The sequence below is a fragment of the Glandiceps talaboti genome, chromosome 18, assembly GCF_964340395.1.
Source record: "Glandiceps talaboti chromosome 18, keGlaTala1.1, whole genome shotgun sequence".
NCBI lineage: Eukaryota > Metazoa > Hemichordata > Enteropneusta > Spengelidae > Glandiceps > Glandiceps talaboti.
Window position 1 is genome coordinate 19,366,610 of NC_135566.1, and position 19,310 is coordinate 19,385,919.

Genomic DNA, 19,310 nt, shown 5'->3' on the forward strand with positions numbered 1-19,310 from the left:
CAACAAGTGTTTGCAAAACAATCCAAGTTTCACCACATTCCCCTTTCTGTTAGCAGTGTTCCTCACCTTTGTACATAATATTTTAATACTAAAAACACTGACTGAATTATGCAATTATAATAATCTGACACCAGAGATGATTTGATTTGATATATTTGCCATACATTACAAGTACTGTATTAGTGTATAAGTCATTTACTATCTATTTTGTATTTTCTTTGGGTATTTGCCTGCTCCCTAATGTACATGTACATACACAAAAGATAAACCCAGAAATATGTTAGATAAATTAAATCCGCCCTATCTAAGATAAGATTGTAGTCAGCTTGGCAATTGCTATGTGAAGTATAAATTGCTGTATCCTACATGACGCTTTCCTTTCCATGCTTATCTTTCCTTTGATACACATTATCAAAACTTTGATTTGAGATAATTTAACTATAAAATTGTTATTTGAAATAGCACTGATGCAACAGACATCAATAGTCAATTTTCCGGTTCCAAGATGCATTGCGTGAGATGATGTTGCTTATGTTGTTACATTTAGTCTTGTTTTGTCAAGATTACGTTTGAAATAACATTTTCATCAGGAAATTATGGAAACACATGTTGACCTCTTTAATTATATGAGTGTTTTCATAGAACAAAGACTAAATGCCATCAATGACAGCAGTGTGCCCTCTAAGCCAATTTGATACACCACTGATGCACACAATTTCGAGTGACGCACCAAAATTTGGTGTTCCTCTATCTCTTACTATGTGGTAACTCACAAGAAATACCAGTTTTTCTCATTTTGACTCACAACAACAAAATTTGGCTATCATTTGAGGGCGCACTGAATGACAGACAGTGATTTTACAGGTGAACCCAGGGTACGGCCAAGTGACAACCATCCCCTGAGTAGCATATACACAATACATGGCATTGTATGGAGAGACACGCAATGCACCTTAGAACCGGCAACAGGTCTATGGATGTCTAGTTTATTATACAATGCCATGAGAGTACTGTACAGTATACAATATAACACATGCAGAACTTAAGTCAGACAAACACTACCAATTAAATAATTGTTCATACTCAGGGTTGGATTCAGTATGAAAAGTATATACTTTGCAGATATTCTGATGCAAGGTCGCCATGTTTGAAAACAAAGTAAATAATTTCAATAAAGTGTGAGGGCAGTGTTGTCTATCACATGATGACTGATAAATCATCTTACATGTAGGTCACCTTTCCCAGGCTGTTACAATCTACCTGATGCTGACAACAATGATACATTCTGAGAAAACGATATCCTGCAGTGTTTCTGTGACCTGCTTTGCTCTTATTTATATACTGTATCATAAATTATTGAAAATGACTGAGAAAGTGCAGAAAATCATGCATTGTTAAAACATGTTAAATAAATAAACCTGTGTCATGATATACTTGGCATGTGCAAAGAAAACGATGGCAACTATTTGGTAGAAACGGAAGATAACACTCTCTTGTATGAAATTCTGAATTATTCATGAACTTCACTAGCATAAAGAAAGAATTCCAGCTCAATACACTGGTGACTTAGAGTTAGCTAGTTACGAAGAATGTTAAAATATTAATTACAAATGTACTATCATCATGAAATATATTTTTACTTCAATGGATTCATTTTATTCAACAACAGAATTTTCATTTTTCCCTTTCGTCTAAATACCATGGTTCAGTCAGACACACCTAAAAAGTCTGGGTTAAGACATATACCCTCGGCTACAATGTAGTTTGAATTGGATTTCATTTGTGTGTGACAGTTGAGAACTACAAAGGTACAAATGGATTACTTGCCAAATAACTCGGAATTGTTGATTTCAATTACTCTTTCTGTGAACTTTCAACAAAAAATTAATTTTCACATTTTATATCAACATTCTTGCAATGCATTCTAAAAACATTTTTCCATTTGGCTTTTTTTACACTTCCAAAGTATAACTGCATATTTTGAAATAATATTACCAAATAAAAATAATGCCCTTCAAAAAAGATACACATGAAATCAAGTTATACATTAAGTTTTACTAAATACTCATTGCAGGTGAGACATTCTGAAAAAGGTAAATAAAAGTTTTGGGTAAAGTTTGTATCTGATAACAATTTTAATTTCATATTATTTCTATAACACTTGGAGATCTGTTCTTTGGAAAATAATAAGTATTATACCATGCACAAGCCAAGCTGAACAAAACTATGGAATATATACTCTGGTCATTCTAAATCACGACAATGTGTATTTATGTCAAGACAACGTGTGTCTATGCCACTGGTTCTGCTATGTTCGAAATATGAGTCAAAACCAAAATTGCCATTACTTTACCTGATTTTTCTTTGATATTACTGGCACTGGTATAATCATTTTATTCTCCAATATTTTTCTTTATTCAGTCGGTAAATACTCATGACCTGAGGGTTGTCACTACACGTCTAGCAACACGTAGTGACAAAGGCCCCTTAGGTCACTGGTATTTTTCTTGACTGAACAAAGAAAAATATTGGGGAATAACATCTAAAGATCCCTTCAAATTGCAAAAGTAAATTAGCATATATCCAGTTTTACCAAATACATATTTTCAAACAAGGTTATGCTTTTAATAACACTCAATTTCAGTAAAAGTATTTCTCTAATATTTGGGTCAAGCCTAGAAACTCATTGGTTTCATTAATTATTGGAAACTCTAGATTTGAAACCAGTAAGTCTCTAGGCTATCTATCATTCAGCTATCTCTCTCCTTGTATATCACTAATTAAAGTACTGCTGTGCATTTGTTTTGGTAACCTGCAATGATATTTTACTTAATACAAAAGATAAACACACCCTATCCATTGATTTCTATCAATTATCTTTTCACTATCTTAACATACAAAATCAATATCACATTACAAAGTGTATGCTAATTATTAATCTTTGCAGCATTCAGGTCTAGTACAGGAAGTGACAAAGCCAAAGCCAAACTTGAACTACATCACAAAATAGAATAATCAAAATAGATTATATTGCTATTGTATTGTAATAATGCCTACCAAGTCTTGTTGGTACATGTTAGACATCCAATGAATGAAGTGTGTACATGTATGACAAAGAATGTAACACACACAAGGAAGAAATAACAAAAGGCATATAAAAATGAAATATATCAACATGTACAGGACTCAAAATTAGTAGTAGTCCAGGACATATTGTATCTTGACTACCAAATTTATGAGGTGGTAATCTGCTGAAACAGTTCCTTTGGTCAATTCAGACTACTAAGCATAAAGTTAAATTTGATAGGAGCCTTGGATGTTTTAGTTCTTCAGGCTAACTGTCATAACCTATTTCCTCATGAGTTCTTTTCTGTTGGTAATGCTGTAAAGTAAACATATTTTCTATTGTCCTGTTTGCTCTGTTGCTAGCAATGCAGTAAAAGAGGCCACCCCTGTATTGACAGATGATCCATGAAGGTCAAAGGTCACACTGCACTATAAATAATCATATTATAATACACACAAGCCTTGGAGTCATACACCAGTACACCAGTTGTTCTACATTTTTGTACATCAAGACAACCAGGATGACAACTCACATCTATGTTAGAGGTTCTATGGTACACAAAATATCATCCAAATTCTTTTCGATTTTCATAATTATGCTTGATGAGATATAATCAATATATTTGGCAAAATTTTTCTTCATTTCGTCACAAAATACTCCTGTCATTAAACTAAAGGGTTTGTCTCTACCCATCAAGCTACTCAAACTGACAAAGTCCCTTTACATATTCTTTCCTTTCAGCTAAAAAAAAAAATTAGAAGGAATATCTAAATGTTGACACACAACCAGGTCATGTATCAATATTCATAACTGATTTTCATCGCCGAAATATGACAACTTTGGAAAAGTCAATTTTTCACTAATTAATGTTTTAAACATCTGATGAAAAGATTTCACATCAATTTATGTCAATAAATAATGAAAATATTATCTGTCAATACCTACAAGTCAGAAGTAAATTATTACAGTTATTAATATATAGTATTGTGAATATCATTATTAATTCAAAACCACAGTATGTTTGATGGGGGGGGGGGGGGGTTGCCTTGGAATAGAAAAATCACCTAAATTTCACTGAAATTAAAAAACTGACCTTAATTTCTAAGAAATGCGTTAACTGAAATGAAGCTTTGCATTTATGATGACAATGACAGTGATAGGATGCCATTCCTGCATGCTACATGTACATTTCACAACAAACCACATAGTACTATTTCACTAGCAATTTATGTCACAAGGTTATGTTTCAGACACAAGTGCCTGGATTATATAGTTCAACCAAGTAGCATACACTCTCATAATAATCCGGCTCTACATAATGTAATACAGCAATAAATAGAACAGTACACTGTAAGTCATCTACTAGTAGTGTCACTGAAATTTTTTGTTGTAGGTCAAACTAATAAATCTTAGTTTCCTTGTGAGCTGCCACATATTGTAATACAAAGAAGGGAAACCCTAAATTTTGAAGTGCATCAAATTGTCTTAGAAGGCATACTGGTTAGTAATGCAGTTGTAAGTACAATTCAGTAAAACACAGAATAGAACTACGACAGAAATATAGACAGTCATTCATACGACTGCAAAATTATGTGTATTATTATACGTACTCACTTCCAACACAAACATTCAAATATTGGATAAATTATCAAAATTTATTGCTATATCCCTCACCAATCACATAATAACTTTGTTTGGGTCATAAATATAGGTACATATCTTATATGTGGTGGTGGTGGTGGTGGTGGTGGTGGTGGTGGTGGTGGTGGTGGTGGTGGTGGTGGTGGTGGTGGTGGTGGTGATGACATAGAACTAACCTACATAGATTACATTAACTTCACCTCTCCATGACCGCTGGCACTTTCATTGGAATGTGTACTGACACTAATAGGTTACGTTAGTGGTATTTCCAAATGTCAGTTTGTAAGTTTGGAACTCGATTTCTTCATGATTTGACTGTACATTTAAAATTAAGATACAACAAATATTGAACATCATGGGTATGTGTTAGATGGGTGGGGTGGGGGTGGTAGGTAAGACTAAGAGAGAGAAGAGGCTGATACTATACTGTGATAGTACTCTGACCTTGCTACATCAAATATGTACAGAGCTTGCTAATTTAGGCCAGCCAACTTGCAAGTCACTGCAATGAAGGCTGTATGTAATTTTGGTATGGGTCACTGGCTTGGTCTAAATTATGAATAATGAATTACATGTAATGAGATGTACATGTACAGTGTATGTCTAGTGTAATTTATACATATGTACACCAGACTCGACAATAATTTCCCCTGAGACACAAAAAATATTATCATTAACGTAACAACGTTCACTTTCACAGCAAAAACAGTATTAAAGTGAAATAGTTCAAAAATAACCAAATAAACATGTATTTAATAATGGGTTTACATTTAGAGATTAGTTTCTCTCAAATTTTGCCAAATAAATAATAGGTTTAAAGGCCCAGTTCCAATTAAAACCTGGGTGAGAAAAACAGCTGTCTGGCAGAAATATAGAAAAACTTGGTCTAGAACAAAAGAAAGATCCTACTTTACGAGGGCTTCTCTGATAAGCTAACACAAAGGAAACATGGTATGAAAGTTTTATTTGGGAAACCCCGGTAACAAAAGGGGGAGGGAGTCCAGAAAACACGGTAACAGGAGGGGGAGGGAGTCTAGGAAACCTGGTAACAGGAGGGGGATCTGGAACAACTTGGATGGATTTCCATACATAATCTTGTACACACCTTACCCACACCCTTACCATAAATAACACTAAATGTAAAGTCAATTACATTGTGATATCATGGTATAATTTCAATGGATGCTAACATCTCCTGCAAGATAACAATAATGTCCAAGCCATATGTACATTCTTAATGTTCTCACTACAATTATAACTCTTAGTATATTTATAAAGTCTTCACTTAAAATAGAACAGAGGTAATGGGAATAATTACAAGTACTTGGCATTAATGCTTCTGGTTGTTAATTACTACATAGTGTGTGAAATGTGTACATAATGTATGCATGACTGGACTCCATCTTAAAATGTTATCATGCAATGTAATCTGTCTGAGACATTGTTGACTACTAGTATTTAGGGTCAATCTCTATTTACCCTTCTTTGTTTACCTGAGCAACCTGTTTTGTTATTTAAAGACTATACTGATCTATGAACACCCCCATCCCACTCCATTCCACCCCACCCCCACACCCCATATATCACTTAGGATGATTTTATGATTTTATCCATTTATATCACAGATACATTTTTTTTTCAATATTATCTGAAATATGGTCAAACAAAACTTCAAGTCAGCCTGTATAAGGCGACCAGATGAAATACAATATGTGACTGAAATGACCCCACTTTGATCCGCTTTGATAGGTCAAATGTGGTAATGGAAAATGTCATTGTCCTTTTTTTCATCAATAACTTGAATATTTCAGTATATAATACATACATCACATCAAATCATAACATATCAAAATAAATGCTACCTACCTACTAACCTAGTTTGAAATCAGAGCCTGCTCACAGTATTTACACTACATTTTAACATTGCAATACATCACCTTTTTACACTGACGTTTTATTTGCATTGTGCATATTTGGGTGTATAGATTGTCATTCAAAACAATGGCATAAAAAACCCAACCTACAAAATACATACATTTACACATAGCCATTTGACAAAATTTATGTCATGTATCCGTTCACATACCTTTCAAAAACAGGAAAGATCAGTATTGACAAATTTCAATTTTTAAAACGTTTTAAATTCAACTTCACTGAGAGCAAGTTCTTGTCATTTCATATTAAACTCGTATCTATCTCGTCAAGTTCTAGTCTCCCCATAAAGTGTACATTCTCATAGTCTAGTTCCTATATGGTATTGTTACAAGTGGTTTAGTTAGAGACCATTGTTGGCATCCAGACTAACATTCTCTGTAGTTGGACTCATCTTCGCTTATTCAACAAACTATATACTCATTATTTTTCCTTTATTTCTAATGTTCATGCCATTGCCATGCCATTTTCTTTGAACTACTACATACTAAAGGTAAGGGTCAGCAAGGAAAAAGTGGGTAGGGTCAGTAATTGAAACCATACTATTTTTACTTTCATTGGGGCTAAATTAGTAAATATATTATGGTAATTAGACTATGAATAGATTATTATAGTAATAGATATCATTAAGTACTGCCTATATGTGTTTCAAGGGTCAAAAGTTGTATTTGACACGGGATGCCCTTCTAATCTATACCCATTACATTTTATTTTATTCATTTCATTTTGTTATCTCCTTAAAATTTTAGACATTTCAATAGACTTTATCTACTGCATTTGCAGTGTGTCTAACAGTCACTGCATATGCAGTGTGTCTAATAAAAGATATAAAATGTTTGTTGTTGCGCCAATATGATGTGTGTGTGAAAAATTTGCTCTTCTTGCAAGTTATCAGTATCACATAGTATGCCATAGGGGAGCATCGAATGATCAAAAGAACTTGATGTACAAATGTATGTAAGTAGCTTGCTACTTTCGCAGTGAGTGAGCTTTCACCATTTGTAAATAATCTTGGTAACATAATCTTACTCTTTATAAATATTACAGTTGAGGGCTAGATTGGACTTGCAGTTTATAGCAAATGGTCAAACTGATATACCAAGATAGTTTAGTGAAAGTAGTCTGGATGACCAAAATATGCACATGGTTTCTAACGGTGCCCTAACCATAACAACCGTCTGGTCATATCCCCTCAATCAGCACACATTTCTGTGCTCCCTCCTGCAGCACTGATATAAACATGATTATGTTGTTGCGTCCCCATGTGATTTAGTTTAAACAGATTGGTGGTGGAGTCCTGGTTAGACATTGAACATCATCGAAACAGTTGTACCAAATGAATATTTAATGAACGGTGACGACAGTTCATTATTACTAGTGACATGCACTTTTAGCTCTTCACTCAGTATGGGGCTGAACCATAATTAACACCTTTCACCAGGGTCTTGACTATACTGTATGAGTGAAGGTATGGATCATAACGATACTGTCTGGGAACTAGACTAAGTGAAAGCAGCAAGGCTGTGAGAGAGTGTACTAGTATAATGGCCTCAAGACCAATTTAACATACCAACACATACATGTACATGCATGTACACATGAACTGTGATCACCAAATTCCTGTGACACCAAAACTTGACCCATAAGAAAAAATGTTATCTTTCAGTGTTTCACAGGTCAGGGCATACCATGCATAAGGACAGTACATTATGCCAGGCTCTATATATACATATATACAGTACATAAAACAAGACAAAAGTACAATGCCAAAGCATCACCATTACACCACTTTTATTACCACTAATACCCGGTACTACCATAAAAGGCCCATGTGGCTCTTCAACAATGTGCCCTTTGACTGCCACTGACAAATGCACAACAATATCCTGTGAGCCCTCAAATTTGGCATTCCCCTATGTCTTACTCTGAGGTGACTTTACATGGAGCAAACTCTAGTTGTTATCATTATGACCCACAATAAAAATCTGTTGTTTTTTATTTAGAGAGCACTTTGCCTGACAGTTATAAAAGAACACTATGGAAGTATACCACAAGTGAACATCTTCCAAATATGCATATTGTTGAGGTGAAGAATATGACATTTTAGTAAATAAAAACACAATCCTGCTAACGTAGAATGGGTCTCCTTGCTTTCATTGCGAAAAGTGTTCTGTTACATATATATATGATGTAAACTATTTGGCATCATGATTTGTGGACTTTGTTTCAAAGCCTTCTTGCAATGCATTTCATAATTATCAGAAATGTAGGAATGGTAAAGCATTTTCAATAATAAATGTGGAATAAAATTATTTGTTCTCCATTGAAATATTTTGTTTTGGGGTAAAATATCTACTGTTGACCCTTGCTCACCTTTACATCAGTTGTATGTTAAATTGCATCATGTATGTCATGTTATTAATCAAAATGAAATCATGCCATTTTAGCCCACTTAAACTGGTCAACATACAATGTACACCATGTATTTTATACATGTATATTCATTTTTTTCATACAACCTGATATCTACCCTGGGGGGCCATCCTAAATTACAAGAAAACTTAGGTCTGCTATTTATAGAATAGTTTGGCCACCACACTAGTAGATCTCCCATCTTGGCCACCAAGCTACTGGGTTTCCTATTGCTTCAAAAATACCAACAAAACATAGAAACAGTACATGTCACATCTCAAAACTGTGACATGTAACATATGAAAGTAAAATTGTATAGCATATAAAAAAAGTCTTTTATCAGAACAGGAAATCTAGTTGACTGAATTGACGGAAATTCATTGTATGATTTCCTATAGTAGTTCTGCCTCTCATTTTGTATTGTCATTAGTTCTTTCCTTATAACACTTCATCACTCATAATATTTCAATTTTATCACTGTCCACATTTTTCATCAAAGACTATTCCATTTACACTTTCTGAATATTCTATTATGACAATATTGGCTTCTCTAAATTTTCCGATTCATAACACTATTCATTCTCATTTTAAAGTCACATACATACATGTAATTATTTATAAAAAATCTGTGACACTAGTAATAGACATCTTGACATTCATACTCAATTTAAGACTTCTAACTATACAGGACAAGGCCTCCAGACAGAAACATGTGCTAACTTCTGTAAAATTGTCAAAGTTCGGGATATCTGGATATCAGGATATCTCCGAAAGTAAGAGCTTGAAAAAGTTCAGGATATCTTGTCTAAAAACATTACCACACACATACCTACCTACATGTTAGCTATATCCATGCTCTAATGGAAAGCAAAACTTAGAAAACACATCAAAGTATTCCCCATTTTCTAGATCAGGATGAAACACTTTCAATACATACAGCTATAAATACAGATAGATATGAGATGTTGTGGTAAACATTTACTTGATGGACTTAGACTCTGATTAGCTACTTATAAATGTATCTTGCACTGACCATAATGTACAATTGTATTGAGCAGTTTTTTCCTTTTCTTAGCAACCGATACACATGTGCCTGCTTTGTAGTGTAATCCTCTCTCTAATATGCCCTGAGGGGGTATTTCCAATTGTTAGTACACAAAAAAACTACAAACTGAGCAAAACAGGATTAATTAAGGCCAGGACTTAGGTTGACACTTGGTAACATGTGATAGGTACTACTGTAGTCAGGTCACAGAAGCCCTACATGTAGTAATGAAATAGATAAGGTCCCATGCTAATGCACATCAAATCTTGAATTACAAATTGCAACTACATATACATGCCCTTTCTTAGATCCTCAGCAAGCTGGGGACAACATTTTAAGACACTTACTTGTTTACATTACAGGGGAGGTTGACCTCCTACTAGATATTCCTCACTATACACATATTAATGCTAAATTTTTGTTAAAAACTGACTGACATTTGGACCGATACTTTGCATGCAGACTTATACATGCTAAAATATGTAGTTGCAGACTGTCTTGTCAAACAAGCAGAGTGTCATCCTTATAAGGAACGCATGACAGGTCACAGGGTGAGATTATTTATATTATGGAGGCAAACTCCCTTACAAAGTGTTTTTTTTTTCTAAAAACAATGTTGAGTGCATTTTTGAGAGGTTGCCAAATAACTATAATTTCAAACAGTCTAGAATATGCATATTAATTTATTATTCTGTGTATGTGAGGTGGGTCTTTCTTTATGACTGCAACATAATAATATTCAATATAAATTTCTAGTTCTATACATGTAGTTCTATAGCTTGGTGCCAGTGCATTCCTAAAACATGGAAAATGGATATATATGAGTCACATGCTACAAGTTCTTCTAAGTTCTATGACTCAATGTTTCCTTTGCACAAATTTGAAACTAGAAATGCAAGCCCTACATTTTGTAATTAATCTCACATGTCAAATGCCAAAACAGTGTCAACATTTTGAGAGTATCAGGGTACAACTTACAAGTTCTATACCTTTCAAGAAAAGATATTGATGCATTCTTTCAGTTTATATCAATTTTTTTATAAAACATATTGTCATTCAAATGAATGTACATTTGGTGGAACAATACCACAACAATGGCTGAGATGTCAGATTTTATATATACATGTCTACAGAAAACAAATTTAAACAGGTGAGATTTGTTTCTATGTCAATACTAATGAGGTCATATTGAAGACATGCAAATCTTTTAAGCCAAATATTAACAACCTTCAGGGTCAAAGCGCCAATGTGTTTTTCTCTCTTTTTCCCAGATTTTACCATAACAGTAGGTTATAGGTAGACATGATAGAAGCTCAATTTGTTCTAAAGAACACCACATATCAATTCATGTTATTATTGTTGTTTCTGATATTGTGTGAACTGGTGTACATGACCTTCAATTCTGACATATTGAGTGACTTTGAGTAAAGAGTTTGCTTTGCATGCTGACAATAATAATTTATAAGTTTACCTGCCACCACAAGAGCTTCATTTGGTCCAGATATTTTAATACAACAGCAATCACACTCACAACACATGGTTCAGTAGTATTTAACAAGATGTAAAGATGTCACTAAATATGGCCGAACTATGTACATTCATTATCTGTGTATCTATTTGCATATTTAAACACTCCTCTCTATTAATAATGTTAATATTTAACTTGTGGTTGATGTAATTTTTGACTATTAACACAGTTTATATCACCTTGGCAACAGGGTAAAAATTTAACAGGAAAGTTTTAAACTTTGTTAATACATAAACGCTCAAAGTTTAGGAGTGTGGAGTTTGATCAAGTTTTTTAGAACTATTCTGTGCATATATCTGCAGGCATTATGTACTACTTGAGGCATGTCAACATGGTGTGACTAATTTTTTCCATTCTACATGTATATTACATAACAATGATTGGGCAACCTGAATGTCTCAATCAATGCTAAAATTTAAAAGTTTATTTCATACAGCATCTGATATTGACAAGTTCTATGAATCGAACACTGATGGAAAGATTTTAAATGTTTCCTTTGCACAAATTTGAACAAACTTTGACACGGTCACACCAGATGGCAATTTCTTACCCTGCATACCTCAAATACTCTGGCAAGCACTATAGTATTAGGGTACAAGTTCTACACTTTGGAGAAAAGCTTTGAAGCCGTATTTTCATAAAACACATCACTGAGCAAAACCTACACTAGGTGGATCCTTACAATCAGTGGCTGCAATGACTTGCATACGTGCTACAGAAACCAATGCAAAATTTGTAAATTTGTTTTTGTACATCAATGTAATGAGGTCATGTTGAAGAAAGGCAAATCTTAAAAGCAAACAACTCTCAAAATGCAACTTTCAAGGTCATGGCATGCTTGTCTTTCTCTTTTTCCAGAATTCAACCATGACAGTGCAGTGATGCATGCAGACATCATAGACATGTTTAGAGTTTAACGTGTTCTTCAGAAAGCAGAAAAAACTTGCGACTGGTTTTGTTAGGGTGTGATCAACAATTAGATAACTTAGTGGGTGGACATGACATTCACACCTGACATGTAGACCAAAGAAAGAGTATGCTTTGATGACATAAAATAAACTATAACTTAGTTTACCTGCCACTACAATAGCTTCATTTGGTCCAGATATTTTACAACAACAGCAGTCACAATCACAACACATGATTTAGCAATATTACAACTCCAACTTCTGATAAGACGATCACCTGTTATCGAATGTATGTATGGCTGTATGTACTAATCCAAGACATTATAGAATTTACATATTCCCATTAGTTATCAAAATGTTAATATTTAACTCATGTCAGGTAATTTGTTTAACTATTGAACTTACTGCAGTTTGTATCACCCTGATAACTTTTTAACAATTTCAAACTTCTGTATAACACTCAAAGTTCTACAATGTATGAATATAGATTTTGATGAATATTAAAGAAATACAGTTTTCAATTTTTTTCTTTTAACTATGCCTATATTTGCCAGGTAATGTTTACTGTATGGCATGTCAACATAGCATAGCATACAGAGTGTGACTCATACCTTCCATTCTATGACACAACAACAATAGGTCAACCTGACCCTCCAGGCCATGTGACTTTCACATGACTGCCACAGAAAAACATGCACTATGTACGCAACAATTAGCTGGAATGCTCTTTCTGTGACAATACACGGTCAGAAATTTCAATTCTTATTCCACTGCAGACTATTTTGTACTAAACTGTTACAGTTCTATAAAAATAAAAACATAACCAATAAAATTCTGCATTCTTCACATTTTCAAAACTATTTTCCTGAACACCTCTTTTTTCTCCAGTGTGAGTGCAATTTCTTCTATTTGTTAATACCATGACACAATGGCGGTTCATAGATATCAGAACCAACCAATGAATTTTCTTAAGACACTGCATTATATTTTCTACCCTTATTGTATTATTTTGTTAACATTGCATAATTAGTATTTTTTATTTGAGGGAGGGGGTTATATTTTTTAGAACAAACATAAAAGTAGTCATTTTATTATTTCACTTCTCACATTACCATGATAAAGTCTGATTACTAATTTGATTTAAGTCAAAAACAAACATAAACATGACATATTAATGATAACATTTCTTTTGTTTGATCTTTACACTATATACTAATTATCAAATACATCTATATTTTATATCCAAACTTTCTCTAGGGCAAAATTTATGGGATAAAATTTGTTTTCACAAATGAAATGTAATTATCTCCTCAAAAATGAACTCCTATTGCAGACCGAACGCCATGATGGAAAAACCGAGTGTTTAGCCTGTTAGTAATAATCATTGACATGATTGAATGATATATTTCCATGTGACCAGTCTGACGATCCGTATTTGGGTCACACACACCCTATCACGGTATTTTCCTTACTTCACTACAAAACAATCCAAATTGACTTGACAATAATAACAGCTTCGAATATCATAACCGCATTTTCGACATTGTTATTTAGAAATTAATATTGATCGATGATTTTTAAAAATGCTTTGTTCCAATTTTACAAATTACATACATCTGTTATGTCGACTGTCCCGTTTGAGAAACTGGAATATTTTCATTTGCGTAGTTCGCGTTACGTTCAAGTGTTTTGTGTCCACACAATCCTGTTAGATATGGAATTCTTGGGGATTCTGGTCAACAAAGATCATATTAAATGCATTCCATTTTTTCAATTCACAAAAGTAACATTATATAATATATTAGTTTTACCACGAATAAGCGTCAAAAGAACGTTACACGGAAGGAATCTAGCTGGGGAATCTGGGAGTGGGAAACCCTACTACACTAAACGTTCACAATCTTACCCTTTACTTCGCGAACTGTCAGTTGTATTTTGAACATCGCAAAACACTTTTTCACAGATATAACAAGGGCTCATATTTCGAAATAAGCAGTACAACGCCCACACGTAAATGAAATACTACGTAGGTACGAGTTTACGTGTAGTAGTACAGTAGAGCGAGGTAGCGAAAGGGGTTGTCATGTATTAACTAATCTGCTCAATTTTCAACCAAATCCGAGGTCAAAAAGCCACTCACCGGAGACCACCAACGCTTCATTGGGTCCGACGGTATGACAATTTCCCATACTTCAAAATACCCGCTATATCTCACCAGCTGCGACGAAAATATGTGACAAACACCTGGAAAGGCTAGGTTTTGCGATATTGGGTCGTCAGTATGCAGGGACAACAAAAATGGCCGACAGCAACAGGGTCACGTGACCGTGAAAAAAAAGACGACTTTCCATTTGGAATATTCCATTCCTAAGATAGGGGACACTTTCACTTTTAGTACCAAAAAAAAACTCAACGTCTAAAACCAACGACAAATATCGGCAAATAATTAACAAAGTGTTTTCATAAATCTTTGCCTAGTAAGGTGACCAAAAACAACAGAGCAAAAGGTTACTGTTAAGATTTTTTAAAATATCCAATCTAAAACGACGTTGCCTGTAACAACCACATAAACATAGCTAGTCTATTATGACGACAATTTATTTTAATAATCCTTACTCGACCTTTTATTTTCAGAGTTCAAAATAAGGATCATGATAACCACCATGCCCGGAAATGAAGAAAATCAATTATTACTTATTGCCTCTCAAGTCACAAGGGCTCGAGCTTAGTTAGTCGTGTTTACGAAAACACACAAAACAAACAAAACAACATAATTATAAACACTGACAAACATGAATGACCCCTCTATATGACATTAGTGGCCATTTCACATATATCAAAACATGACATTCTTGTTGCATAGACATATTGTTGATATTAATTTGTAATTACCATGTCCTTCATGTTACGGTGTTGTTTGTTTATTTGTTGTTTGTTGTTTGTTTTGTGCTTTTTCGTAAATATATCTATAACTAAGCCTGGGCCCTCTCTGTGCTCAAATTCGTTACTTTATGTCACTCTACGTTTCGATCAATTAATTATTCAATTTAATAGTCAATCAATCAATCAATCAATCAATCAATCAATCAATCAATCAATCAATCAATCAATCAATCAATATGTCTATCAATTGATCTATCTATCTATCTATCTATCTATCTATCTATCTATCTATCTATCTATCTATCTATCTATCTATCTATCTATCTATCTATCTATCTATCTATCTGTCTATCTGTGTCTGTATGGATTTTTCTGGCAGTGGTTGGTTGGTGGCGCTCTAGCAGACGAGTTGCAGTATAATGAACCGATTGAAGATTTCGCATAGAGGGTGGGGGTACAACTGAATATTCAAGTTTCGCATGGGGATCTTGGGGAATGTGGGCATAGGGGCGTGTAATATTTCTTAGATTGTTGTTTTCCTGGTCTACAGGCTAAATATAACAACCTTTTGACTATATATTCCTACCTGTAAGGAAAAACACTACTCTGCTAGTAGTATAGAGATTGAAACATTTGTAGCAGCATGATTCATACGATATTTTCTTGAACGGCAATTTGAGCACAATACGTGCCCCTGTAGATGTGGGTGGTATAAAAGAGCACACGCACGCACGCACGCACGCATGCACGCACGCACGCACGCACACACGCACGCACGCACGCACGCACGCACATACATACATACATACATACATACATACATACATACATACATACATACATACATACATACATACATACATACATACATACATACATACATACACACACAACACACACACACACACACACACACACACACACACACACAGCTCTAACGATCATTTTTAACATTATTAGGGGTACAGTCCACGACTAATCCCCCAGATTTTCATCGAATTTTTACAACGCTATTCGACATCTCTCATAGTTTCCAGTTTGCAGTTACTCTGTCGAATTCAATTCTGCTCGAATTAAGAGAAATTCAATGTGTTTTTATACTAGAGAGATTCTCGAAGAATGGTAAACAGTTTTAACCGTTTACAGTACACCTGTGGATCTTTACTGTAAAAATCAGGCCCTTGCACTAGTGCAACCCTTTCTTCTTGTTATACGGTTGTTTATATAAATGTATATATGTCTGTTGGGACTTTTAATCTCGGTTTCATTGGGACTGAGGATAAACAAATGAGTGAATATATATGTCATAGGTACTGTGGAGGGGCCGGTGCGTGGGGTGGGGGTAGCTTAATTCAGGAGATGTATGTACTGAGTGTTACATACCTAACACTGGCCATGGAACAGATGAAGGCATCTTTACGCAAATCCAATTAGTTTTCTTTTGCGTGCCTTAGATTTTGAGAAGAAGAAATAAGACAATCTGAACAGTGGTTTTATAATAATAATAATAGCTTCATTTGCCATATGCTAACAAAGCATTGGAAATTGATTTTTCACACGAGCTCATAAAAAAACGGGAATAAAACTAAGAATATAAAAGAATGACACAACAGACAATAAAACATACACGATACTAAAAACAATATTAAGACAGGTTATAATAAAACAGGCGGTAGATGTCTATGTTCGGTTTAAAATACGGATTGCAGATGGATAAAAACTCTTCCTAAAACGTCCTGTTCTTGTTCTGATGGTCCTATACCGCCTATCAGAGGGTAAAATTTTAAAGAAATCATGTGCTAGCTAGGTGGCTAATAATGGCTATTGCTTTGTGCATAGTACGTGACTTATAAATGGAATGTAATGATGGCAATTCTGTACCGATGATTCCTTGTGTTGTCCGCACAACCCGCTCAAGTTTATTCAATTCATCCTTGAACATATTATTGAACCAGGCTGTGATAGCATATATGTTAAAATACTCTCTATAACACTGCGATAAAAGTTGTCTAGAATGGAATTACTCATGCCAATTTCCTTCAAACGCCTCAGAAAATATAGACGTTGTTGTGCCTTCTTTACCAGGTACAGTATTAGTTTGCCAAGACAAACGATTTGAAAGTTGAATGCCTAGAAACAAAGGGCAAAGAATTGAAGTAGACTGGTAAGATACGACGTGATAACGTTCCGCCCTCACCTCTCACAGAGGGGTTGGCCGATGTGTGAGGGCGCCCCATCACGGCGTACTTTACAGACTAAGAATTGAAGTTTCATATATAAGTAATATGTCATGGTATAACTCAGACTCTAGCTGAACAGGCAAATAAATCTATTTTCTTGTAAGTCTTTTTATCAGATAATTTTGACAACTCCCAGGTTATCTTAAGTTACTTTAAACACTAGCTGCAACTTAGTCTAGTTCCTTGATGGCTACTGTGTTCCGATTTTACACTACGTTATCGTCACACACCAATAACGTGTGAAGATAATGTAGTGTAAAATCGGAACACGGTCGTCAGAAACTAGACTAGCTGCAACTCAGTGGAAGTTTTTTGGAAGACCAAAAATCAGCGCCCTCAACGATGATCTGTTTGTCTGATCGAAAAATGACACTCCAGTTATAAATAGTGCAGTTTTAACAGATCTGGTGACATGACAGATTCAATCGACTTTTATTTGCGTGATTGTCGATTTGATGTATGAGGGCCTCAATGGATTGAAATAAGCCGACCCTGCAACGCTCTGTGTTGTTTGTAACGCTTATTGAGTTTTACCCTGAATAAAGATATAATAATATAATAATAATGAAAGTTTATCAATACCAGAGTATAGAATTGCTAAACACTCCTACGTTCTTTTGGTAAGGGAACGTGGTAAGATAAACTGGGTAACGTACATTTGTATGCCTTGATCACACCTTGATGAATCATGCATGGCGCTGGATCCACGAAATAATTTTATTCTTGCCTTCGAATTCTCAAAAAGGTTATGACGATTCCTGGCATCAGGAATGGTGGGGAGAATGTTCAAGCACAAGTCGTTTATATTAATATTAATAACTTTCCCAAGTCAAAAGATATACCCCACACTAGAAAACTATCTTCTTCTTATTCAAGTTAATAAACATCGATCGAAAGTCAAAGACACATGTACATTGTCCCAGATGAGCTGTTTGAGTTGCCAGGTAGCCGAATAGAAACAGTTCGGTGTGATGAATCATCGATTAGGTCGTACAAAGAGGATTTGTGAACTTTGTGAGTCTATGACAAGTTTCATTTTCTTTTTGACTGCTCCCTTTACTTTACCAACATCTTAGGGAACAATTACTACCACAGTGCACGGACATATTGACATCCAAGTCAACAGTAATTTTTTTTTCAAATAGAGATATTAAAATTATATATAACCTGCCAAAATTTGACTATGGAGCATTTTTATACGGGAAGGATGCTATCTCAGGGATCTGTAATAGCTAATTTTCCTTTGAGCGGCTGATTTATTCATTTGGTGTGTATTTTCTTCTTTGTTATTAGCTGGTGGCCGCGCCAAAGGCAATAAAGCATATTTTTTATTATTTAAATCCAAAGGCAATAAAGTATATTTTTTATTATTTAAATATATACTAATTATCCAATATTGAAGAAATCCCCTCTTTGCACGTGTACCCAACCGGAAGTATGTTGCTATACATTAAATGCCATGTAATGTATGAAGAGAACAAGACAAGCGTGGGTATCCATTGGTGGTAAAATGTAATATTGTAATGTAATAGTACAGGAAGTACTTCCAAGAGAAAATTAAATATCGGGATCATTGTTTCTCTTTTATTTCAGGCCACCAAAAAGTTCAATAAAGATGAATAGCGCACAGATGCAAAAGCTAGAAAACCGTTTA

At 34.5% G+C, this 19,310-nt stretch overlaps 1 protein-coding gene across 1 annotated transcript in view; it reads right to left on the reverse strand.

Annotated features, from left to right (window-relative positions):
• The window catches only part of LOC144448855 (flotillin-2-like), a 30,989-nt gene extending 16,154 nt beyond the window's left edge, over window positions 1-14,835 (reverse strand). Inside the window, exon 1 of the mRNA XM_078139166.1 lies at window positions 14,674-14,835. Coding sequence (XP_077995292.1) covers window positions 14,674-14,722 — 49 coding nt within the window. The 5' untranslated portion in view covers window positions 14,723-14,835. The remainder of the gene's footprint in view (window positions 1-14,673) is intronic.
• Window positions 14,836-19,310: the final 4,475 nt, after the last annotated feature.